Genomic DNA, 25,625 nt, shown 5'->3' on the forward strand with positions numbered 1-25,625 from the left:
CACACAGGACAGCTATATACACACATCCTCAGTCCACACAGGACAGCTATACACACACAGGACAGCTATATACACACAGGACAGCTATATACACACATCCTCAGTCCACACAGGACAGCTATATACACACAGGACAGCTATATACACACAGGACAGCTATATACACACAGGACAGCTATATACACACAGGACAGCTATATACACACGGGACAGCTATATACACACGGGACAGCTATACACACAGGACAGCTATACACACATCCTCAGTCCACACAGGACAGCTATATACACACAGGACAGCTATATACACACAGGACAGCTATACACACACTCCTCAGTACACACAGGACAGCTATACACACAGGACAGCTATACACACAGGACAGCTATATACACACAGGACAGCTATATACACAGGACAGCTATATACACACTCCTCAGTCCACACAGGACAGCTATACACACAGGACAGCTATATACACACATCCTCAGTACACACAGGACAGCTATATACACATCCTCAGTCCACACAGGACAGCTATATACACACAGGACAGCTATATACACACAGGACAGCTATATACACACAGGACAGCTATACACACAGGACAGCTATACACACAGGACAGCTATACACACAGGACAGCTATACACACAGGACAGCTATACACACAGGACAGCTATACACACACTCCTCAGTACACACAGGACAGCTATACACACACAGGACAGCTATATACACACAGGACAGCTATATACACACTCCTCAGTCCACACAGGACAGCTATACACACAGGACAGCTATACACACAGGACAGCTATATACACACTCCTCAGTCCACACAGGACAGCTATACACACACAGGACAGCTATACACACAGGACAGCTATATACACACTCCTCAGTCCACACAGGACAGCTATACACACACAGGACAGCTATACACACAGGACAGCTATATACACACAGGACAGCTATATACACAGGACAGCTATATACACACAGGACAGCTATATACACACTCCTCAGTACACACAGGACAGCTATACACACAGGACAGCTATATACACACAGGACAGCTATATACACACAGGACAGCTATATACACAGGACAGCTATATACACACAGGACAGCTATATACACACAGGACAGCTATACACACAGGACAGCTATATACACACTCCTCAGTCCACACAGGACAGCTATACACACAGGACAGCTATATACACACTCCTCAGTCCACACAGGACAGCTATACACACAGGACAGCTATATACACACAGGACAGCTATATACACACTCCTCAGTACACACAGGACAGCTATATACACAGGACAGCTATATACACACAGGACAGCTATATACACACATCCTCAGTACACACAGGACAGCTATATACACATCCTCAGTCCACACAGGACAGCTATATACACACAGGACAGCTATATACACACAGGACAGCTATATACACACGGGACAGCTATATACACAGGACAGCTATATACACACTCCTCAGTACACACAGGACAGCTATACACACAGGACAGCTATATACACAGGACAGCTATATACACACACAGGACAGCTATATACACACTCCTCAGTACACACAGGACAGCTATATACACAGGACAGCTATACACACTCAGTCCAATTTGCATACTTCTCTGTTCTGTTACAAGTTGGGACTTTCCCACCCGCCCCTTCTGCTCCTCCATTGGTTCTCACAACCCTTCCTTGTCTCTGATTGGCTGCCCAGGCTGTCATTTCTCTTCTTGCACACTTCCTTGTTGTAAATTCCCAGTCTTGACGGAAAGTTTGTGGAGGCTGAAGAATCCCCTCAGAAGCAGAGCCCTGCGTGTGACTGGCTGCGGTGCTGAGGGTGCGGTAAATGGCTGCCGCTTTTATCATTACAAGCGCTAGTGAGCTGCCTCTCCGGCTCTTGTTACACACACTACAACGCCCATGTACTAGTACAGACTTGTGGGCAGTGGCCAGCGGGGCTCAAGAGGCAGCTGCCTTGGGCTTACCAGGAGCAACTGGGCCCAGGGCAGCTGCCCTTTTGCCCCGCGTTAAAGACTGTCCTGGTGACATCACAGCTAACTTAAGTCAGGTAAGTAGCTGTGACATCACATCTATTTTCAGTCAGGTAAGCATCATACAGTAAATGGGTTTTAGTGAGGAGCAGCTGTGACATCACAGCTAGTGTCAGTCAGGTAAGCAGCTGTGACATCACAGCTAGTGTCAGTCAGGTAAGCAGCTGTGACATCACAGCTAGTGTCAGTCAGGAAAGCAGCTGTGACATCACAGCTAGTTTCAGTCAAATAAGCACCTGTGACATCATACAGTAAATGGGTTTTAGTGAGGAGCAGCTCTGACATCACAGCTAATTTCGGTCAAATAAGAAGCTGTAACGTCACAGGTGACTTTTAGTCAGATAAAGCAGCCCTGTCAGCATGATCAAGCCTACCAAATCAGGCATAGTACCTGGTATGGTTGATCATGCTGATAACATGATATATTTATTTTATAGGTAATACTAATGCCAAGAAATCATTACGGTTATATAATCTTCAAATTGACAAGGCAAGACATCTCATCTTGCCATGCCTTCTGTCCCTGCGCTCTAGATCTGCTGATCTCATTATCTATTTCTCCATCCATCCATCTATCCAGCCTATTACCTACTTGTGGTAGGTGATGTTGAGATTAGCGGTCATGACGCTACCACATGTATATACGGCTCCTGCTCCAGCTGTACTGTCAATAATGGTGGCAATGCAGCCTCCATGGGCATACCTGTAAGAGAATATTACAGTTTAATGGGAGTTATATACCGCTAGCTTCGCCTAGTGGAGGCCGGTGAAAAAGGCTCTATCCATAGGTCTCAGAACAGTCAGGTGTCTGTATGGAAGGTAGACAATCTCATATATACGTGTTGTTGTGGCATTGTAGCTACTCAAATAAATTATAAGTGATCCTACAAGGTGCTTTAAAGGAACGGCCCGGACACCACTGATATACTACATAATGTCTAGTGCAAGGCATGAGTGGGGGGAGCATGACTGCATTCTCTCTTTAGTGTTCTCTCACTACATGTGTCATATCCTGTCCTTACCCCTTAATATGCCCATCAAAGAGGGGCATCGCTTTAAAGGGTTTGTAGAGGAACATTCTTCCACAGGTTGTGTGCGGTATAGCAGCTCAACCCCAGATACAACCCATGGACAGGTGTGATGCTGTTTCTCAAAGAAAGCAGCCATATTTTTGAATTCTTGTATAAGACCTTTAAAATAAGTTTTTATATATTTTATATATTTAATAGTTTACCCTGGGGGACCTTCAAGGTAGGGGCCAGGCTGGAAAAGACAGACCATTCTCCTCTCATCCTTGTTATAAAACATGCAGTACTCAAATCCGAGACCATCATCGTCTAAGTTTCTGAGGAACATCCGTTTGTCTATCCCAGTTGCGAGAGGGTCACCTGCAAATGAATGGCAAAAGTGAGCTAGAAAAATACCATGAATGATGAATCAGAAGCAAAGACCAACTGTTTCTTTAAACTCTTGCGAAGGGTCAAACCCTAGGTATTAAAATTGCTCTGGGGCTCCATCCTTTAGACACATTTCCAAACATCCTCACCTTCTAAATGATGAGCAATGGTGTTGTGGGAAGGGATCCGTTTCCAGCTGCCATTTTCACTGAGGTCCATGAATTTGTTGTATAGAACCTTCAGGTTCTGGCTCCATGTGGCATTAGGCAATGCAAAATCTCGCAGTTCCTCAGTAGGACATTGCCGTCTGACCTGGAAGAAAGTAAGAAGCCAGTGTAATTTCAAAGGTTATATTTTGGTGCCAGGGAGCTTTTGTGTGTATCACGCCATTACTCACGGAGAAGTAGTAGGAAGAGGTGGTGGTTCCTGGCAGCTGAATGGGGATATCACACAGAACCTTGGCCTTGTGGATGAACCTGCCACATCCTCTTAGCATAGTCATTACCCCTGTTAGTAATAAAATAGAAAATAAAGTCTACATCTTCATATCCATCCATGACAATCAATTCTGGACAGTTCTGAACTGTGCTCTATGTGCAAGGGGCGATGAGACTGCAACCAAAGAGTGAACGAGGGTCAACACGAAAGAGACAATACCATTTGGAAATCGCTAGTCTAGTATCCATTACTAGTTTCTCATAGGCCGAATGACTGAATAAGTCAAATGGACCTTGGGATTCCAATATCATGAGTGGCAAAGTGGTATAACAACCTCAAATTATTCAGACACTATGAATATTGTGGTATTCAGGAAACAGACATCTTACTATATTGGTCTGAACATCTCAGTTATTAGTTGCGATTTTGCATTTTGAGATTGTGTATCACTGACAATTGGAATATCATGGTGTCTACAGGTTGTGGGTAAAGATAGTATCTTTATTTGGTCCGTCAAAGAGTGAACTAGGGTCAACATGAAAGAGACAATGCCATTGGAAATTGCTAATGTCTATGACTAGTTTCTCATAGGCCGAATGACTAAATGAGTCAAACGAACCTTGTGATTCCAATGGCTTCATGACTGGCAAAGTGGTATAACAACCTTAAAATTATTCAGACACCATGAATATTGCGGTATTCATGAAACACTAGGGTCTTGTTCACCAGAAGAACAAAGGTCTTGATACTACTGTGATATTTTGGCATAGAAGGAACTTTCAAAATTTAACTTGTATTAGCTTGAGAAAATTTGAGAAAGGGGGGCCATAACTGAATCTTCAGTGGTTAATTAGCACCGTTTCTTTACAACACTGGGGTCCTGGGTTCGAATCCGACCAAAGGCATTTAAATAGAATTTGTACATTTTCCTTATGTTTTTATAGGTTTCTTCTACACTCAAAAACATACAAATAGGTTGATATGGAATTTAGATGGTGAGCCTCAATGGTGTAAGGTGAGGACAATCTCTGTACAGCTCTGAAGAATACGTAAGTGCTATAAAACTGAATAAAATGAACAAATACAGTTATGCTGTAAGGCAGTGGTCTCCAACCCATAGCTCATGCTCACCTGTGGCTCGCCAACCTGATTCTCCTCAGTGAGAGGAGCCAGTGCAGAGTGATGGAGGCCTGAACACAGAAATAACCTGCTACCTGGAGTGATAAAAGCCTAACACTGATCGGCTGAACCTCAGCACTAGACTTAGTTTGCATCAGGCAGTCTCTCAGATCAATGCAATGTAATAGCTTACATACATGGTTAGTACTGTGAAAAAAAAGAGAAGAGACAGGTCCATCAAGCCCAGCCAGGGAAAGGGAGAGGATGCTGATTAATAGAAGTTTGAGGATGATATCTCATCAGAGACAACCACCTCTCAAACTGTGTCTCCAGGGGATCCGCACCCCCAGCAAACAGCTAATTTTGAAAGTAAAAGGTATGTCTGACCAGGCATTTCCTCTGCATGGCAAATGTGGTATCACAAGACAACCTACCTGATGAATGGCCATCCTTGTAATACAAGGACTGCTTAAGTCTGCCAGAATAGGGGCCACTCTTACAAAGCAGCTTTCCATTTTGCCTCATGGAGGGGTGTCCAGAGTGGGAAACATCTATATTCCCTACTAGTGCATATGGATCGGTGTTGTCTTCATGAAAAACTCCTTTTAAAAGGGGTATTCCCATGTAGACATTTATGGCACATCAATAGGATATGCCAAATTTGTCTGATAGGTGAGGGTTCCACCTCTGGGACCTGCACCTAGGTCATGAACGGGGCCCCACCATAAATGGCGAGCACGTTGTGCAAGCACAGCCATTTCCTGATTTAATGCTATGGGCTTTCGAAAAACAGCTGAGTAATTGGGCTTGGCTTTTTTTGGAAGTCCCATAGAAGTGAATGGCGAGGACACCACGCCTGCATGGCCACCTTTCAATTCAGCACTATGGGACTGCTGGAACTAGCCAAGCCTGTACTCGGCTATGTTCAGAAGTCCCACACCAATGAATGGAGAAAGCTGTGCATGCGCACCTTGGACTCCATTTACTGTGAGGCCCCATTGTTTAGGTAGGTGCAAGACCGAGAGGTGAGACCCGCATCGATCAGATATTTATGACATATCCTACCGATGTGACATAAATGTCCTAATGGGACAAACTCCTTTAAAATTTGCAAACCTCATAATCAGCAAATTTCCTACCTGGTGATCAGAATGGCAAAATTTCCTTTGACAGTATTTGCACATGCACTTATGGAATCTCTGATGACCCGAGGATGTTCCTGCTTTAAAATCAGGTCCTTAACAAATCAACAGAGATCAAATAACCATGAGAAGCATAATATGGCCCCCGAGCACAGTGCTTATAGAGTATAATACGGCGTACATAGTCTGCTTATGTCCATACTGTACCTCTATGGACCTATAATTGTATAATACAGTATATTGTGCCATACGCCATCCTATTATGGAGGTATACCACATTATAGACATTGTAGGGTAGATTACGGTTCTTTACCGAGGCACCATAAGACAGGACAACTGTAGGGACTCTGTCTACTGCTGTACAAGGCATGTGGGTACATTACATATCACATAGATAGGAAAATAATGAAAATACTGCATAGAAAAAGTATGATAAAGCATAACCACTTACTTACTGCCGTGACAGGAGGTCTATAGGTCTGATCCTGCTTACCTTGTAGGACTGACAGGAATGACGATTGCCAGCTAGAGCTTTATGAAGATTAGGATCATGTAAGGGTCATATCCTCTTAGTCGTGGATTGCAAGCCATGGTAGGAGGACCATGGCTGTTCTGCTGGTGGCCACATGGGAGTCTGTGGTCTAAGTGGCTATGAGCTTCAGTTTAAACCCACATGAGACTATTAATAAACATTTAATACATTCATATATACTAAAATCGCACATCAGTAATATTGAAGCAGTTTCCGGGAGCCCCATGTTGATGGCCTACCCTTGGGATAGTTCATCAATATCTGTCCGACACCCGACTTCCCTGCAGATCAGTGGTTTGAAGAGGATGGGGTGGACTGCTGAGCACTTCAGCCTCCTCACAGCATACCAAGCGCAGCGCCGTACATTGTATAGTGGCTGTGCTTGGCATTTTAGTCAGGCCTCTTCACTGAGCTGCACCTAAGCCATGTGACATCAAATGACGTTTCGGCCTAGGAGGAGGTCATGGCACAACTGATCGGTGGGGATTTCAGGCCCAGGAGTTAGTCTGATACTGATGACCTGTAATTTTATGTATGTAGCCCTATGCAGACCTATGTGTCTACATGGTTACAGACTACAAACCTTGAAGCTGTTGTACCATCTATCCACATCACAAGGGATGAGTGTTATTGGTGGGACCCGAATGCCAGGATCACTAATGATCCTAATAGCTGGGACCCAGAGTTCCCCATCTGAATGGAGTGGTGGTCATGCATGTGGGGGACTGATGGATATAGCTGAATACTGAGCTCAGTCGATCCCATAGAGTTTGAATGGAGTGGCAGTACACACGCTCGACTGCTGCTCCACTCACACGGGGGAGACAACTCATGATTCGTGTGGGTCCTAGCAGTCAACTCCCCACCATTTAGACACTTATCCTGTGGATAGGTCGTAAGTAGAGATGGCCTAATCTTTTACATTGTGAAGAACTTTGACCCATGACACATCCATCAGGTGGTACAGGACAGCCAATTGCAGGGATCTCAAGTCTCCTGGAGATTCAGGGAGTCTCCCGCTATTAGATAGCGGCTCCCTGACGCCGCATGTGAAACAATATATCCCGGAAAGGTTTACTGATAGCAGAGCAGAGAGATAAGACAAGTGACAGATGACACAGAGTTTAGATTACAGGTTGAATTCACCCTTTAGGGTCAAATTGGCTTCTCAACGAGATATATATGTTAAAGGCATCCCTCCTTCTGTCTCATTCAGTAGCTATAGAACTATTGAGAGAGATGTATTTTTTTTAAATACATTTACACATTTAACCCTCCATTTTAATTATATTATTTACCCCAGTGTTAAATTCACCCCCCTGGATGTTTGTTTTTTTTCCTACAGTGGGGTAGATAATTACACACAGGGTTTTAAAGAATAAACTTCCTGACTCAGACCAAGAGCCGACTCAGCGAGTGAATGGACGCATCCGCGCATGCTCGTTGCGCAACCTGAGCTTCGGTTCACTTGCTTCTTGTCAGCTCAGCGAATGAACCGAAGATTCGATTCATGAACCGATTCATGTGAAAGATCCGAACTTCCCATCTCTAGTTTACTCGCAGTAAACCTTTCCGGCAACCTGTAGCAGTGTCCCCTTCTCTGCGTGTGCGCACAGTGCAAGAAGAAGCCGATGCCAGCAGTCCGCAACGGCGCATCAGGCTGAGCCTGTGCGCACGCGCGGGATCTCAAAGCGGGAGGAGGGGGAGGGAGGGAGAGGCAGCACTGAGGAGTAGAAGGCGGCGCTGGGCACGAACGGCGATGCGTGTGGCCGGGCACCATGCATCCACAGACCTCCCCTGCTTGGGCACCTTAATTCAATGATTGACAGGTTAGTAAAACCTGTTTTTCCGCAGAATAAAGCCACAAATAGCTTTTATAAGGCCACCTTAGAAATCAGAATGCTGCCCTGGACATGAGCAGATGTTTAGCTCACAGGGCTTATAGGTGGGGACAGAATCCCTTTAATCATATACATAAATAGGATAATTTGGGGCAGGGTGATGAGCCCCGTCCTCCACACCATAGAGCAAAGTGTGCAGATACTGCATATGTCTGGAAAATGTAATAAAAAGTTTGTGAAAGAAAAAAAAAAAAAGAAAACCTCTCTGAAATGAGTTTTTCCAGGTTGGGATGTCTGCAATTGAGATGTTTCAGCACATGGACATACCCCCTACCTTATAAATAAACCCGATCTGGCCGCCATTTTACATTCAGTCTTTTGCCAGTGTAGGGAGAGGTTGCTGTGTGGAGCAGGGACAGACTGTTAGGGACACCAAACGCTAGCTAATAGGGCCACAAAAGTCCTTTTAAGGACTGGTATAGGTGAGTTATCGATAGGTGTGAGATACAGAGGGGTGTGATATACTTATAACATAGAACGTATATTATAGTGCATTTGTACTGTGCAGCAGTTGTGTGCGGTTCTGCTGCGATACCGCAGCTATACAGAGCGGCAAACGCTATTGGAACAAATCATTTCATATGATATACCAGTTGCCTCCCAAAAAACTGATTAAGGCCCCCTGCACACGACCATTTTTTTTCCCCGTTTACTGGCCGTTTTTTGCATTCCATAAACGGAACCATTCATTTCAATGGTTACGCAAAAAAAACGGGATGTACTCCGTATGCATTCCGTTTAAAGATAGAACATGTCCTATTATTGCCCGCAAATCACGTTCCGTGGCTCCATTCAAGTCAATGGGTCCGCAAAAAAACGAAATGCATCCGTATGTCTTCCGTATCCGTTTTTTTGCGGAACCATCTATTGAAAATGTTATGCCCAGCCCAATTTTATCTATGTAATTACTGTATATGCCGAACGGAAAAACGGAAACAAAAAAACGGAACAACGGATCCGTGAAAAACGGACCGCAAAACACTAAAAAAAGCCATACGGTCGTGTGCAAGAGGCCTAAGGCAGGGGTGTGATATATCTTGTGGGGGTTTTAACTCAGTCACTGTTCACACACACAGGCGTCAATTTAGTCTTCACCACAGGCAGAGTTTATTCCAGCAAACAATAATGAACATGTCCAAGCTCTAGCTTTAAGCTTTCTTCAGCCCACACATATTGGATAACATAAAGTCCCACACTCTGGGTTCAGTCCAAGCAAGGCAACAAAACAGTAGAATCTCACCTCTTCTCTTTGGGATCTTTCTGAGACTGACGGTTCAGTTTTCAGATAGCTCATCCACACTTGATCTCCCCAGCTTGTTCAGTTTTCAGATAGCTCATCCACACTTGATCTCCCCAGCTTCTTTAACCACACCTTTAGGGGAAAAAAACTGGATGGAGTGCGGGAGTGACCTGTCCCACCCAAACTCTCTGGTCATTCCTAAAACCCGGACCCAAAATCCACTTTAATCAAAACCTCCCAGCAACCTAATGTTACTGGTGTACTACTTCCCGGGTATTATATCACTGAGGAATACATCTTCAGTGAGACGTACCGACCATCCACGATTCTCCCCTCTAGGTTATTACAATCTATAATATACTTTCTATATAGTGCATTAGGTAGTGCAGCATTTGTTTGCGGTTTTGCTGCGATCCCGCAGCTACACAGAGTGACAAACGCTATTGGAACAGATAATTGCTGCTGGTGTGATATACCAGTTGCCCCCCAAAAAAACTGATTGAGGCAGGGGTGTGATATACCTTCTTCCACAAATACTGCTCTTCTATAGGGACTTTTGTCACAGGGTCATTTTGAAAATGACAGGCAGAGGAAGATGCAGGCCATTCCGCAGGGGTCAGGCAGGTGCACCAGGCCGGAGCCTAAGTAGGAAGTTGCAGAAGGTGCGTGCGATTATGTCAAAGGACGCACCAGAGTTGGTTGAGTGGTTCTTCTGCACCCTCCTCATCCTCTGTATCTGCACCCTCCTCACTCTCTGCTGTGTGCACCCCCAAAGACACCACCACCACCATATCCCCTCCGCTCGAGTCAGAGGAATTATTTTCCCAAACATTCCAAGACCGTACTGATGCGCAGCCATTCTTGACATCGGATGACGACAGTACCCAGATCAGCCCAAGGAGGGTGGTCCCCGCTGTTGCTGCCAACTCCGAGATCTCTAATGTCAGTGGTGGTGAAGGTGACGACGTGTCGATGGACCTCACGTGGGTGCAGTGGCGTACATACAAGGGTCGCAGTTGTGAGCAGGCCCGGCACTCCAGGGGGCTTGGCCGCCTGTGGACCCCTGGCCCCGCCCCCTGCAGTAGTGCTGTGCCTGCCTGTATAACCCGGGGCCCGCCACCCAGTGTTGCGTTTCTGCGCTGCAGTGCCAGGCCAGCCCTACCCTCCTTGAGTCTCCTCCCCGTGCAGGTGCGGCGTGCCTCGTCATTTCCTGTTGGGCGGGGTCCGGAAGTGAAGATAAGATTTGTAAAAAAAAAAAGGTCTTTATAATTGCTCACCACATTTATGGTGAGTTCAGAGTAGGGTCTGATGGGGGCTGAGAGGGGCTGGCTTTATATTATGTATTATATAGACTAGTAGCTCAGAATTGCACCAATATCCATTTACTATTACTGCCAGAACATGTTGGGTGTAGTAGTTTCAGCCCAACTGGGCAGTCAGAGGTTGCAGGCTACAGAAATATAGCAGAGTTAGGCTACTTTCACACCTGCGTTAGGTGCGGATCCGTCTGGTATCTGCATAGACGGATCTGCACCTATAATGAAAATGCTTGTATTCGTTCAGAACGGATCCGTTTTGGGCCGTTTGTGAGAGCCCTGAAACGGATCTCACAGGCGGACCCAGAAACGCCAGTAGCCTTAGGCTACTTTCATACTGCCGTTTCTGGGTCCGCTTGCGAGATCCGTTTCAGGGCTCTCACAAACAGTTCAAAACGGATCAGTTTAGCCCCAATGCATTCTGAATAGATAAGGATCCGTTTGGGTCAGTTCCGCCTCCATTCCGCTCTGGAGGCGGACACCAAAACGCTGCTTGCAGCATTTTGATGTCCGCCTGGCGATGCGAAGCCAAACGGATCCGTCCTGACTTACAATGCAAGTCAATGGGGACGGATCCGTTTTCACTGACACAATATGGTGCAATTAAAAACTGATCCATCCCCCACTGACTTTTAGTGTAAGTCAAAACGGATCCGTTTGCATTATCTTTTTTTTTTTTTTGTGGTAATGCAAACGGATCCATTCAGAACGGATACAAGCGTTTGCATTATAGGTGCGGATCCGCACCTAACGCAGGTGTGAAAGTAGCCTTAGTTATAAAGCCATTGATAGGCCAATGAAGTACACTGATCAAAAAAATAAAGGGAACACTTAAACAACACAATGTAACTCCAAGTCAATCACACTTCTGTGAAATCAAACTGTTCACTTAGGAAGCAACACTGAGTGACAACCAATTTCACATGCTGTTGTGCAAATGGGATAGACAACAGGTGGAAATTATAGACAATTAGCAAGAAACCCCCAATAAAGGAGTGGTTCTGCAGGTGGTGACCACAGACCACTTCTCAGTTCCTATGCTTCCTGGCTGATGTTTTGGTCACTTTTGAATGCTGGCGGTGCTTTCACTCTAGTGGTAGCATGAGACGGAGTCTACAACCCACACAAGTGGCTCAGGTAGTGCAGCTTATCCAGGATGGCACATCAATGCGAGCTGTGGCAAGAAGGTTTGCTGTGTCTGTCAGCGTAGTGTCCAGAGCATGGAGGCGCTACCAGGAGACAGGCCAGTACATCAGGAGACGTGGAGGAGGCCGTAGGAGGGCAACAACCCAGCAGCAGGACCGCTACCTCCGCCTTTGTGCAAGGAGGAACAGGAGGAGCACTGCCAGAGCCCTGCAAAATGACCTCCAGCAGGCCACGAATGTGCATGTGTCTGCTCAAACGGTCAGAAACAGACTCCATGAGGGCCCGACGTCCACAGGTGGGGGTTGTGCTTACAGTCCAACACCGTGCAGGACGTTTGGCATTTGCCAAACAACTACGTGTATGAACTCTGCGGCAGGACAGATTCTGGGGAGCTTGTTTTCTTTTCACTGCGCCAGTGGCTTTTGCAGCCATTTGATGAAATTACCAAACTGGTCAGTCACAGCCAGGGCACCATCAGTGACATCGTACCTTACGCTTTCTTTCTGGAGTGTGCATTGCATCTTGTCATTGATCAAGCCGTCGAGGAGCAGGAATATGAGGAAGTCGCAATGCTGAATGAATTTCCAGGGTGGGGGGCTACTTCGTCTGAGACAAGTCAACAGGAGTCTGAAGAGGAGTCAAAGGAGGATGGTGTCGGGGCGGAGGAGGAGCAAGAAGAGCATGCTTTAAACTTTTTGGGGATCCCTGGTGTTGTCCGTGGCTGGGGGAAGGAGACCGAGGATGACATTATCCTGGACGATGAGCAGGAGCCAGGCCACTCCACTGCTTCCGGTTTATTGCAAATGGGGGGCCTTCATGCTCCAGTATTTGAAGAGGGACCTCCGTATAAAAAGCATAAAGGGCAAGGACCAGTACTGGGTAGCAACCTACTTAGACCCCCAGTACAAACACAAAGTGGCGGACATGTTACCAGCATCACAGAATGCAGCACTTCCAGGCCTTGCTTCGAGAAATGCTGCATTCTGCTGTTGCGGGCACTGGCAGAGGAATTTCCACTCACAGAGAAACAGTTGCAGGTACCAATCCAACAGCGCCTGCAAGAAGAGGGCGGTTTGAAGATGTGTTGGTCACTTCGGATATGAGATCATTCTTGCAGCCAACCCATCGACAGCCGCCCTCCGGATTCAGCCTCAGGAACGCCTAGACTGACAGGTGTTCGACTACATCGGGTTAATGGCCGATGTGGATGCTCTGAGAAGCGAGGAACCCCTGGACTACTGGGTGTGCAGGCTTGACCTGTGGCCAGAGCTGGAACTCCTGGCTTGTTCCTCGTCCAGTGTCCTGTCCGAAAGGACGGTCAGCGCAGCAGGGGGGATCATGACCGATAAGCGCACTCGCCTAGCTCACGACAGTGTGGACTACCTCACATTTCTAAAAATGAATGAGGCATGGATCTCGGAGGAATTCAACACATGTGACGACCACGTTTAATTGAATTGCCTCATGACAGCCCAGAAATATCCGCCACCACCCAGAACAAAGAATAGTCCCTGTCTTAGGTAAACACAGGCCTTTTCTGTCCGGTAAATGCCTAATGTTTTGGGCCTCGGAGGAATTTAACACCTGTGACGACCACGTGTTTCAACTATTATCATTAGGGTTTTTTTCAAAAGGGGGGATTTCGTTAGCCATGATTTTAATCCAATGTTATATTTTTAGTGCTTTCAAACATATGTATTTGACCTGTATTTGTACTGGCCTCAGTAAAATTGATATTCATTGACCGTCTAATAGACCTCCAGCCACATACTTACTTGTTCTTTTCTGTACGGTGAATGCATAATTTTTGGGGCTTGTATTCCACTGGCCTGCTGTAAAATTGATATCCAATGACCATGTAATCTACCTTCACCTACATACTTGTTCTTTTCTGTACGCTGAATGCATAATTTTTGGGGCCTGTAGTCCACTGGCCTGCTGTAAAATTGATATCCAATGACCGTGTAATCTACCTCCAGCCACATACTTACTTGTTCTTTTCTGTACGCTGAATGCATAATTTTTGGGGCCTGTAGTCCACTGGCCTGCTGTAAAATTGATATCCAATGACCGTGCAATCTACCTCCAGCCACATACTTACTTGTTCTTTTCTGTACAATGAATGAATAATTGTTGGGGCCTCGGAGGAATTCAACACGATGTGTTATTGAATTTCAACTATTATCATTAGTTTTTTTTTTCAAGAGGGGGGATTTCGTTAGCCATGTTTTTAATCCAATTTTATATTTTTAGTTCTTTTAAACATATGTATTTGACCTGTATTTGTACTGGCCTGCAGTAAAATTGATATACATTGACCATGAAATATACCTACGGCCACATAATCACTTGATCTTTTCTGTCCGATGAATGCCTAATGATTGGGGCCTGTAGTCCAGTGGCCTACAGTAAAATTTTTATCCATTGACCGCATAATGTACCTCGAGCTAGTGGCGGATACAGAGTCTGGTCTCGGGAGGGGCACTTCCCTGGGCAATAGGAGATTATGGGGCTCCTGTGTCCCTACCCACCCTCAAGCCACACCCACACACAGCCCCACCCATATATCGCGCCCATACCTCTTACATCCAGTGACATCTCCCTTGATGTAGATGTTCTCTTTCTTCATCTTCTCCATTCAGACTAGACCACCATGATGATTTCTTTCAGCCATCTCTCATATCTGCAGAGTTTGACAGACAGACATCTTAGTTTCCTACTTTTCCTCCCACCTTCTCAACATCCCATCATGCACCCCCAATACTGAGATGCTGTGCCCCCCAAAACTATACTGTAGAAACCCCCTGAAAATAGTAGTTACACACAGATAGCGTCCCCTTCAATAATTATTGGAACACAATGCTGTAAAAAAAATAACTGCACCCAGCAAATAGTGCCCCTGAAACTAATAGTGTAACCATAATGTCCCCCAAAAATAACTGTGCTAAGCTGATACTGTGCCAGGGCACCCCCACAGTAATAGTGCTCCCCAAAATCCCAACAATAGTAGTAATTCTGTGCCAGAGTGCATTTAGTAGTAATAGTGCTCCTACAGTGCCCCCAACAGTAATTGTGTCCCAGAAGTAATAATGCTCCCATAGTCCCCCAGTTATAATAAAGCCCCCTTATAATGTGTACCAGTACAAAAAATGCTCCGTTGTGTGGCAGTAAAAAAAAACAAAAAAAAACTCCTGCTAGTGCCCCCAGTAAAGTCAATGTCCCCAGAGTGCCCTCATGTGATCCAATGACCCCTACTGTGTGCCACTACAAAAAACACTTAGTGCCCCCAGTTGAGCTAAAGTGCCCATAGTGCCCCTATAACTTGTGCCAGTATAAAATAGTCCTATATAGTGCCCCAAGAAGATGCCCCCACAGTGATCCTCCCGTCCTATATAGTGCCCCAGAAGATGCCCCCATAGTGCTCCTCCCCATCCTATATAGTGCCCCATAAGATGCCCCCATAGTGCTCCTCCCCTGTCCTTATTGTGCCCTTCATAATGTGGCCGTATAAAATGCCCCTATAGACTGCCTCACATAGATGCCCCCATAATGCTTCTCTCCCCCCTTCCCCATAGTGGCACCAAAATGGGTGCCATTATTAAATGCCCCTATATAATGCCCCCATAGTGCTCTTCCCACCCCTTCTCCATAGTGCTCCCCCTATAATGTGCCAGTATATAGGGCCCCCATTAGATGCCCCCATAGTGCTCCTTCTCCCCCTTCTCCATAGTGCTCCCCCCCATAATGTGGCAGTATATAGGGCCTCCATTAGATGCCCCCATAGTGCTCCTTCTCCCCTTCTCTATAGTGCTCCCCCCCATAATGTGCCAGTAGATAGGGCCCCACCCCCCTTCTTGCCATACTGTACTAAAAATAATTAAAACAATAAACACTTATAGTTACCTCCATGACACTGCGATGCGATTCCGGCCTGTGTCCCGCTCTGTACGGCTCAGGCGGGGCGCGATGACGTCATCGCGCCGCATGCACCGGCCTCTGATAGGCTGCAGGCCTAGTGCCTGTAGCCTAACAGAGGAACTGGCAAGAGAGACGCCTCTTCTTTGCCCCGCACAGTTTATTAGATTAATGGAAGCGCTCATCTCTCCCTGCCGCTGCCACCGCCCCAGAATGGTCAGTCTGCTCTCACATTAGTCTCTATCCCCTCACAATAGTTTCTCCTGCACGCAACAACCTTGGGAACAATTCAAGAGTGGGAAGAAAATGGAGGAAACCCACACAAACATGTGAAGAACATCCAAACTCTGTGAAGATGTTGCCCTTGGTCATTTTGAACCCAGGAGGCCACAACCTCAGCGGCACCATACTGTTCTATGGCAATGCATTGTGGTGGCCGTAATAGTGCCCATCTTTACAGCAGTGTCTTACAGCTTAGGTTGTGACTCACCACTTACATCACAGTACCTTTCCCTCTCTTTGCCTCCACCCTCCAGATAGCAATGGGTGGTCTTAACATCTGCTCTGAATTCATGAGATACGCACAACCTCTCTCAAAATATTTTAAGGATGACGTGTTTACAGCGTAATTTAAATATCATTTGCTTCAAGATAAACCCTCGTTGTTCATATTTATCCAGACTGAGCTTGAAGCAAGGAGGAAGGGGAGCATAATGGGTAAGAACATGAGTCCTAAACACCAAGCTTAGGTGTAACGAGCCAGGCTGGACAGGAGACTAAATAAGGTCTATAGAGATGGCCCTAGTAATGTGGTTGTATGGCTTACACACAGTCTGTATCTTCTCTTCTTTTTTGCAAGTGTGGGTGGTTGGGGTGTGTTCCGTAAAATCTCTATTCCTCGATTGTTTTTACAGATTTCTACACTGTTAACTGTGCCTTTTAAAAAATGATAAGACTTTACTTTATGGTATGTTGCAAAACCAAATGTATATAATTGTTTTTGTGGTTTATACTTTTACACAATTGAAATTTGTTACAGTGGCAGCGCGGGCTACATTTGTTCTGCTTACCTGTCCTGGTCTGTGACCCGGTGGCACAGACCTGCATTTCGTTATTCCCCTCTTTCCACCAGGTACTGCTACTGGGGTTGCTCTGTCACTCCACGCAGCAAAGCCTCTCCTCCTCCTCCTTTGCATGTAGAGCGCATACTTACTCTTGCTCATAAAAGGCCAGAGCGTGCGCATCCTAATCCACACCAGCCAATAGCTGGCCACCTTGTAAGTGCCTGAACAAGAGATTCCTAGTGTGCTAGTTCTTGCTAAGGTGTGCTTTATTCATTTGTCTGCTTGTGTACCGACTTATGTCAGTTTTCTGGATATTGACCCTCCACTGCCGGACTTGACTTGTGCCTGACTTCTGTATTGACCCTTCACTTCCTGCCCTGACCTCAGGCCGTTTACGGCACATACTCCATTTGCCCTGACCTCAGCCTGTCCCTGACTACAGTTTTGCCTGATTCTTCGGTGCTTTGCACTGGTGCCTCCTGGGTAGTTGTCAATCAATCAGTTTTATTTTACTTTGTATGTCCCACTAAGGGAACCAATGGTTTGATTACTTTTATGATACACTTGCATACAGTACAGACCAAAAGTTTGGACACATCTTCTCATACAAAGAGTTTTCTTTATTTTCATGACTATGAAAATTGTAGATTCACACTGAAGGCATCAAAACACATGTGGAATTATATACATAACAAACAAGTGTGAAACAACTGAAAATATGTCATATTCTAGGTTCTTCAAAGTAGCCACCATTTGCTTTGATTACTGCTTTGCACACTCTTGGCATTCTCTTGATGAGCTTCAAGAGGTAGTCCCCTGAAATGGTTTTCACTTCACAGGTGTGCCCTGTCAGGTTTAATAAGTGGGATTTCTTGCCTTATAAATGGGGTTGGGACCATCAGTGGCGTTGAGGAGAAGTCAGGTGGATACACAGCTGATAGTCCTACTGAATAGACTGTTAGAATTTGTATTATGGCAAGAAAAAAGCAGCTAAGTAAAGAAAAACTAGTGGCCATCATTACTTTAAGAAATGAAGGTCAGTCAGTCAGCCGAAAAATTGGGAAAACTTTGAAAGTAAGGGCTATTTGACCATGAAGTGCTGCGCCAGATGACCTGGCCCCTACAGTCACCGGACCTGAACCCAATCGAGATGGTTTGGGGTGAGCTGGACCGCAGAGTGAAGGCAAAAGGGCCAACAAGTGCTAAGCATCTCTGGGAACTCCTTCAAGACTGTTGGAAGACCCTTTCAGGGGACTACCTCTTGAATCTCATCAAGAGAATGCCAAGAGTGTGCAAAGCAGTAATCAAAGCAAAAGGTGGCTACTTTGAAGAACCTAGAATATGACATATTTTCAGTTGTTTCACACTTGTTTGTTATGTATATAATTCCACATGTGTTAATTCATAGTTTTGATGCCTTCATAGTCATGAAAATAAAGAAAACTCTTTGAATGAGAAGGTGTGTCCAAACTTTTGGTCTGTACTGTATATCTGACAGGCAATCTATTAGGCCCAGCCTAAGGCGGGGACTAATAGGCACATAGTGAGGGCAGGGTCCTGGGAGGCTTTTGTTAGTCCCCTGCTACTATAACAACCATGGGTGCTTTGTAATTGTGTTGAATACTTGAAGTTAGTAAATTCAAGGCATTTAAACCCTGCCCTTGGCATGCCCACTTCTGGGTGGATCTTACATAAGACCTATCTATTTTTGGCCAAAGACAGCCTGAATTAGCCAGGACTGTCTCTGAAAATTAGGGACAGTGCCTGCAAATTCAGGACTGTTGGCCTCCATGGCGTTGTGGGGGATGCTGATGGATATATTGAAGCCTTTGTTTACAATAGCACCACGTACTATTACTTTACAGGCGCTTAAGGGGTCTCTAATGTACCGGGATGTGAATGCAGGGATGTACTAGCCAGTACTGACAAAGCAGTGAGATTCAATTTTGTTGGTGTGACCAATGCCTAAATGGGTTGAACATTGACAACCAGTTTTCCAGAGCAAGATTAAGCTGAGAGTAGTTGTCACACCCCTCAGTAGGTCATACAAACTGTATTAGGGGGAGTGTTGAGTAGAAGAAAAGTAAAAACTAGTTTAATATCTATATGCTGGGTAGTCTAATCATAACTGGGGGACCATAGGTTAGCAACCCTTGCGTTATCTTGTTCCATCTTATTCCAGGTTGTCGTCTTAGGATCAAGATGTTGATTCAGCTGATGTTGCTGCAGATAATAGTACCCTTGGCTCTTACAGAAGATACCTCCTTCTGCAGTGAGTAGATCTTTCTATAGAAACTATCATAATATAAAACTTAGGAAACAGTTTTGCATGGTTAACTTCATAAAAAAATGCATTCTACCGGCTTGGTATAGGCAACTTTTTGTACTTAGGACTACATACATTTTTATCCTTGTTTTTTGTGTAGAAGACACATCCGTGTCCTCAAAGAAAGAGAAGATCCTGAATCTACTGTCCTGCTGGGGAGATGATAAGGAATCTACATATAAGATTGATAATTACAGTGAGAGCCGTGAACATGCTATCAAATATAGAAGCTGTAAAGAGATCCGAGATGCCTTTAATGATGTCAAAGGTGAAAATCCATTCCAATAATATGTGATTTACAGCATGTTACAGGCAAACTAGAAGCTAGATGCTTACATAGAAGTGTCCCCAGAACAACTATCAAAATTTGGTCCAACTTTATAGTAAAGGGCCTGGTGTTGGGGTCCTTCAGCCTCCTTTCTGTGACCCCTGGATATCCCACCTTGATTGCTACCAATTCAGCTACTCAGGTCCCAAACAGGATGGGACCAACCAGGACAGGGCTCCCGTCCTTCAAAGGTCCCATAGCAACTGCATAGTCTGCCTGTATGGTATGTACAGCCTTGCTAGATACAAAATTAATCAATCATACACTGATCAAATTTTTATCCTATAGATGGTATCTATACTTTGACCACAAAAAATGGAATGACCTACCAGACGTTCTGTGACATGACAACTAATGGTGGAGGTTGGACTTTAGTGGCAAGCATTCATGAGAATAATATACATGGTAAATGTACTTTGGGAGATCGCTGGACAAGTCAACAAGGGAATAATGCAAACAATCCAAAGGGTGAGGGTAACTGGGATAATTACGCTACGTTTGGGACACCAGAAGGAGCCACAAGTGATGATTACAAGGTATGGTAGCTGAATTTGTTTCACCGTAGAAACTATGATGCCTCAAGAGGGGGCAAGCATTGCATGTGTTTCTAGTTACAAAATATTTTTTTACAATGACTTTTACTGGAATGTAAACATTTCAAAATAGTATAGTGTTGTGTTCCACATGATCCAAAGCTTAGGTTTGCAAGATTGGCAAACTTCAACTATCTAGTGCCATCTAGAATTATTATAAAACCAAGGTTCATAGACAAAAGGTTCATTATGGTATAAGGATCGTAGAGCAAGTGTAATCATGAATAAGGTTCATGGATCAAGGTTCATCATAGTGTAAGGATGATCAGGGATCATCATAGTGCAAGCTTCATAGATCAAGGGCTCTCATGGTATAAGGTCTATGGATCAAGGATGATTATAATGTAAAGATCGATCAAGGATCATCATGGTTTAAGGTTCATGGTTTAAGAGTCATCAGGCAAAGGCCTTCGTGTAGGTCTGTATACATTCCTATCCATTCTCCTGAATAAGTAGCAACCTGTGTATGTAATTTGTAATAATTAATTTCCTATTGAATCCCCAGAACCCTGGATATTATGACATCTTCACCAAAGATGTGAGTGTCTGGCATGTGCCTAATGATACCCCACTAGAGTTATGGAGGCACTCATCATTACAGAGGTATCGGACAGACACTGGCTTCCTAGAGCATGAAGGTGGAAACCTTTTCTTTTTATACAAGGTAACATTTGCCCAATAATTCTTTCCTGAGACAGCTTAGTCCTTATCAATCTCCATCATGCACTCTATTAATTACATATCCTATTCAAATTAACAACTGTTAAATCTAGAAGGTCTGACAATGGTAGGAGATCACTGGGGTGGACATAAAGCAGGACCTCATCTGTCGGGATGAAAACTAGCTCTATGGAAATAACGTTCCAAAATCTCCAAAAATTTAGCCAGTTGGCTTGGAGAGGTCCTGCTCTGGGTTTAGTAGCCTTTAAATTTTCATTTTGTGTCTAAGTCCAAGTTCAACCGAGAGTAGAGATGAGTAAATAATTTGAGGTAGAAGTTTGGTGAAAGTGAGTTGAATAAGACACCATGATGAGCAATTTTCTTGCAGATGTATAGTTTCTACACAGGAATGAACTGTATCATGTTAGACAAAGATCTAATGGTGGAAGGATCAGCTGATCCCTATTTTCTTGTATGTTGTACACTGTCACATAATGTTTACTTCTATTATTCCTTAGAAATACCCAGTAACATTCAAAGCAGGGACCTGTTTACAACATAATGGACCAGCTATTCCCGTAGTATATGACTATGGATATGCCGAAAAGACAGCCAAGTTTTACTCACCCAATGGAAGAGGTAAACATTTAAATGTCTTACTGTTTGCCTAACAAGCATGTAAAAACACACAAATATACTTTTCTACAAATGTGTCATTGATGCTAAGGTGAACGTTTTCTGTTGGTTTGGTAAAGTTGTGCAAATGTGATTGGCATTGATCTACATTATACACAGACAATACAACTTTATTCTTACACACTCCATGTTTTGTCCAGCTAGCTACCCATAGGTAGCCATAATAATGGCTACCTGCAGACAGGACCCTCATTTTTGGAAGCAAAGGGTCAGAATACAATATACCAGAACACAGTGAGTACATGGGCAGACAACAGAACAGACACCTTAGCAGGATACTAACAGACTAGTAAATCTATTGCTCAGGCACCCTCCGTTAAGTACCCCAAGGTAGCCAGCCGTACTAGCCATTCAAAAGCTGGTGGGAATATGCACGCACCCTATGGGCATAGAGAGGCCTAGCTGGCAAGCAGGACCCAGCCTGCGTGGCGGAACAGAGCGACCCTAGAGGCTAGGCCCACCGGGAAGGGTAGAACAGGAGGTGGGTCCACTCCACTGGGATACAGAAACTCAGGACTGCTGTTCCACATTGTAGGTATCAAAGAGCTTTCCAAGCCTAGGACTTACAATGTATAATATTTCACATTACATGGTGCAAATTGTAGTTTAGGCCAATCAGAAGTACCAACTTAGTAATGACATCCAAATAGGACATTATTGTGCCCGACATATAAATATGCCACAAATCAGTGACCACACTAATTATCTTCATCTACAACAGTGCCCATGCTAGCTCCCCAGACACCGACCCTATAATATAATTCCCTCCTTTCTGCTCTACTGATAACAACATACATTTGTGCATCCAAGCTCTTGGTGCTAACCTCTGCAGTCAATGAAAAATGTAGGGCAGAAGAGGACAGTGATATGAATTGGGGTCTCATCGAATCTTGGACTGCGCTAATGAATCCTAGGCACTTGCTGGGTTGAGGTTAAGTGGTCAGAAGCCTGTAGGTTTCCGAGCCTCACGGTGGTCACAATCTACAGCCAAGAAACCCCACCTAGTTCAAAGTCACACTGGATGATATGATAATCGAGAGGGACACATGTCTCATATAAGGAAGTATCTTCTCAAAAGCTTCACTGAGCCCCGTATATGCCCACTGGCAACCATAATTATATGGTAGTAGACTGCCTAAAGGTGTGATAAATGTATTCATGTAGAAGTCAGTGATTCTCTCTGTTCATTCATGGATAGCAACTTCATGTCAATTCTTTATGCCTCAAAAAATGTATATGTGGCCATGGCTGGTCTTCTTGACATAACTCTAAGCTTAGGGTTCAAGGGAGGAACTAAGCAGATCTTGTTGAATGATAGTGTGTTATATTCACAGCGCAATTTATTGCTGGCTTCATTCAATTCCGTGCCATCAACAACGAGGGGGCTGCCCTGGCGCTCTGCCCTGGAATGAAGGTGACCGGCTGTGATGCAGAACAAGTATGTAGCATATTTTTTTACTTTTTCTTTACATACTATGTAGATTCCACTGTATATTTGCGCTAATTTAGCTTGTAGGGCCCCTAGTGGTGACACAAGGGCAGGTCCCCTGCACAGGTCCCTAGATGCTGCTCATTCTGCAATATACAGACACAACCATGGATATAACTCAAAAACAATATAAATAAACTACAAAACTGCAACAGTCCAAACAAGAGAAATCCAACTCTGCAGAGCAAATCGGTAAGGAAACAATGTAAATGACTACATAAACCCTAATAAACCTATAGACTAAACCAGTAAACTCAAAAATAGCCAAAAACCTGTGTTTACAAGGTATAGCAGATCCAACACCCTCTCAAAATGTATAGCGTGAAGACCCAGACAGCTCCACATGGGACAAAATCATGGGATGGATATAAAAACTGGATACAAGAAGGATATCAACCCATACAAAGACACTAGAGCAGAAACTTGAAACATGATGCGTACCTTTGATCACCCTCAACAGACATTAAGAAGGCTACAAGCCTATGACCTATTATAGGTTTTCCTGTAACTTAGATTCCCAGCTCTTGAGATTTACGGGCTAGACCAGTGGTGGCGAACCTATGGCTTAGCCCTCTCTGTGGGCACCCGCACCCTAGATAAAGTCTATGGTGTGCCAATATGCCTTAGACTTTTCCTGCCATTTGTCAACACCGGCAGTCAGAGATAGCTTCTTGCTCCTTGCATTTGACAATAGGTGAAAGCCCCTGTCCGGTGATGGCTTGATCAAACATGGTCACCAGGGTTGATTTCGTAGTCTTCATGGCCATAAGCTTTGTCCAGCTATCATGTACAGCAGTGGTCTGCCGTGGTTAATGCTGGGGGCTGTACTTTTGCAACAGCTGGGGAACATGGAGAGCCTACTTTCTCCTGACATTGTCTATTGGTGAAGAAGTGGCACACCACCATACACATAAGATAGATGGACAATCCTCTGAATCATCAGGTTTGGATGACTTTACTATTATGTACATGCAGGCAGCATGGTCCAGCTGCTGAGGTTTCCATATGTAGGTAAAGTTACGAAGGCTCTACAGTTCCAGACGTGAAGGTTTCTCCAGGGTATGGTGACTAAGTATCTCAGAAGTAAGTGTGATTGTTTTTATTGTTGCAGCATTGTATTGGAGGGGGAGGATATGTAGGCGAGGGGCTCACCAGACAGTGCGGAGACTTCACTTCTTATGACTGGGATGGATATGGCACACATACCGGATGGAGTTCCAGCAAAGAAATAACAGACGCGGCAGTTCTGGTCTTCTACCGTTAGTCATCTAAAGATTACTGCTAGAGCTCGTAATCATGTGTGTATTATCTTATCACTATCTATGTCTGGGGCTTATTTGATATTTTAATGTCTGTATTAAAGGTTATATTTTAGGGCCTTGTCTTCGCTCAGTGATAGTTGTTAGAGCTCATAGTGGTTGTAGTCTGCTCTGAATCCACTCCTGTGTGAACAGGCTTATATCCACCGGGTGCAGAGGACATACAGTCAGGTCCATAAATATTGGGACATCGACACAATTCTAACATTTTTGGCTCTATACACCACCACAATGGATTTGAAATGAAACGAACAAGATGTGCTTTACCTGCAGACGGTCAGCTGTAATTTGAGGGTATTTACATCCAAATCAGGTGCAGGAATTACAACAGTTTGCATATGTGCCTCCCACTTGTTAAGAGACCAAAAGTAATGGGACATAATAATAATCATAAATCAAACTTTCACCTTTTAATACTTGGTTGCAAATCCTTTGCAGTCAATTACAGCCTGAAGTCTGGAACGCATAGACATCAACAGACGCTGGGTTTCATCCCTGGTGATGCTCTGCCAGGCCTCTACTACAACTGTCTTCAGTTCCTGCTTGTTCTTGGGGCATTTTCCCTTCAGTTTTGTCTTCAGCAAGTGAAATGCATGCTCAATCGGATTCAGGTCCGGTGATTGACTTGGCCATTTCATAATATTCCACTTCTTTCCCTTAAAAAACTCTTTGGTTGCTTTTGCAGTATGCTTTGGGTCATTGTCCATCTGCACTGTGAAGCGCCGTCCAATGAGTTCTGAAAAATTTGGCTGAATATGAGCAGATAATATTGCCTGAAACACTTCAGAATTCATCCTGCTGCTTTTGTCAGCAGTCACATCATCAATAAATACAAGAGAACCAGTTCCATTGGCAGCCATACATGCCCACGCCATGACACTACCACCACCATGCTTCACTGATGAA

The 25,625-nt window shown here is 44.6% G+C and overlaps 2 protein-coding genes across 5 annotated transcripts in view; one reads left to right on the forward strand and one right to left on the reverse strand.

Moving 5' to 3' along the window:
* Positions 1-17,828, reverse strand: part of LOC120982040 (acyl-coenzyme A thioesterase THEM4-like) — a 30,365-nt gene extending 12,537 nt beyond the window's left edge. Inside the window, exons 1-5 of the mRNA XM_040411912.1 lie at positions 17,071-17,828; positions 3,893-4,002; positions 3,645-3,807; positions 3,333-3,486; positions 2,691-2,801 (exon numbers count right to left, since the gene is read on the reverse strand). Of these exons, the coding sequence (XP_040267846.1) occupies positions 2,691-2,801; positions 3,333-3,486; positions 3,645-3,807; positions 3,893-3,997 (533 nt within the window). The 5' untranslated portion in view covers positions 3,998-4,002; positions 17,071-17,828. The remainder of the gene's footprint in view (positions 1-2,690; positions 2,802-3,332; positions 3,487-3,644; positions 3,808-3,892; positions 4,003-17,070) is intronic.
* Positions 1,678-24,879, forward strand: LOC120982038 (intelectin-1-like). 4 transcript variants are annotated; one of them, XM_040411909.1, is made up of 8 exons: positions 1,678-1,884; positions 19,491-19,580; positions 19,735-19,902; positions 20,251-20,498; positions 21,061-21,219; positions 21,734-21,854; positions 23,246-23,349; positions 24,512-24,879. In XM_040411909.1, the coding sequence occupies exons 2-8, from the start codon at positions 19,511-19,513 to the stop codon at positions 24,662-24,664; spliced, it is 1,023 nt and encodes a 340-aa protein (XP_040267843.1). In that variant the 5' UTR covers positions 1,678-1,884; positions 19,491-19,510; the 3' UTR covers positions 24,665-24,879. The 4 variants fall into 4 exon arrangements, with proteins under 4 accessions (XP_040267843.1, XP_040267844.1, XP_040267845.1 ...); XM_040411910.1 differs by having other exon boundaries at positions 1,779-1,889; XM_040411911.1 differs by lacking the exon at positions 1,678-1,884 and adding an exon at positions 1,911-2,115.
* Positions 24,880-25,625: the final 746 nt, after the last annotated feature.

This window comes from Bufo bufo, chromosome 11 (assembly GCF_905171765.1).
Source record: "Bufo bufo chromosome 11, aBufBuf1.1, whole genome shotgun sequence".
Taxonomy (NCBI): Eukaryota; Metazoa; Chordata; class Amphibia; order Anura; family Bufonidae; genus Bufo; species Bufo bufo.

Excerpts from the sequence above, each read along its gene's own strand:
- LOC120982038 (XM_040411908.1), top strand. Across the intron at positions 19,903-20,250 it reads TGCCTTTAATGATGTCAAAG|ATGGTATCTATACTTTGACC; the intron begins GTGAAAATCCAT and ends TTTATCCTATAG. Across the intron at positions 23,350-24,511 it reads CCGGCTGTGATGCAGAACAA|CATTGTATTGGAGGGGGAGG; the intron begins GTATGTAGCATA and ends TTATTGTTGCAG.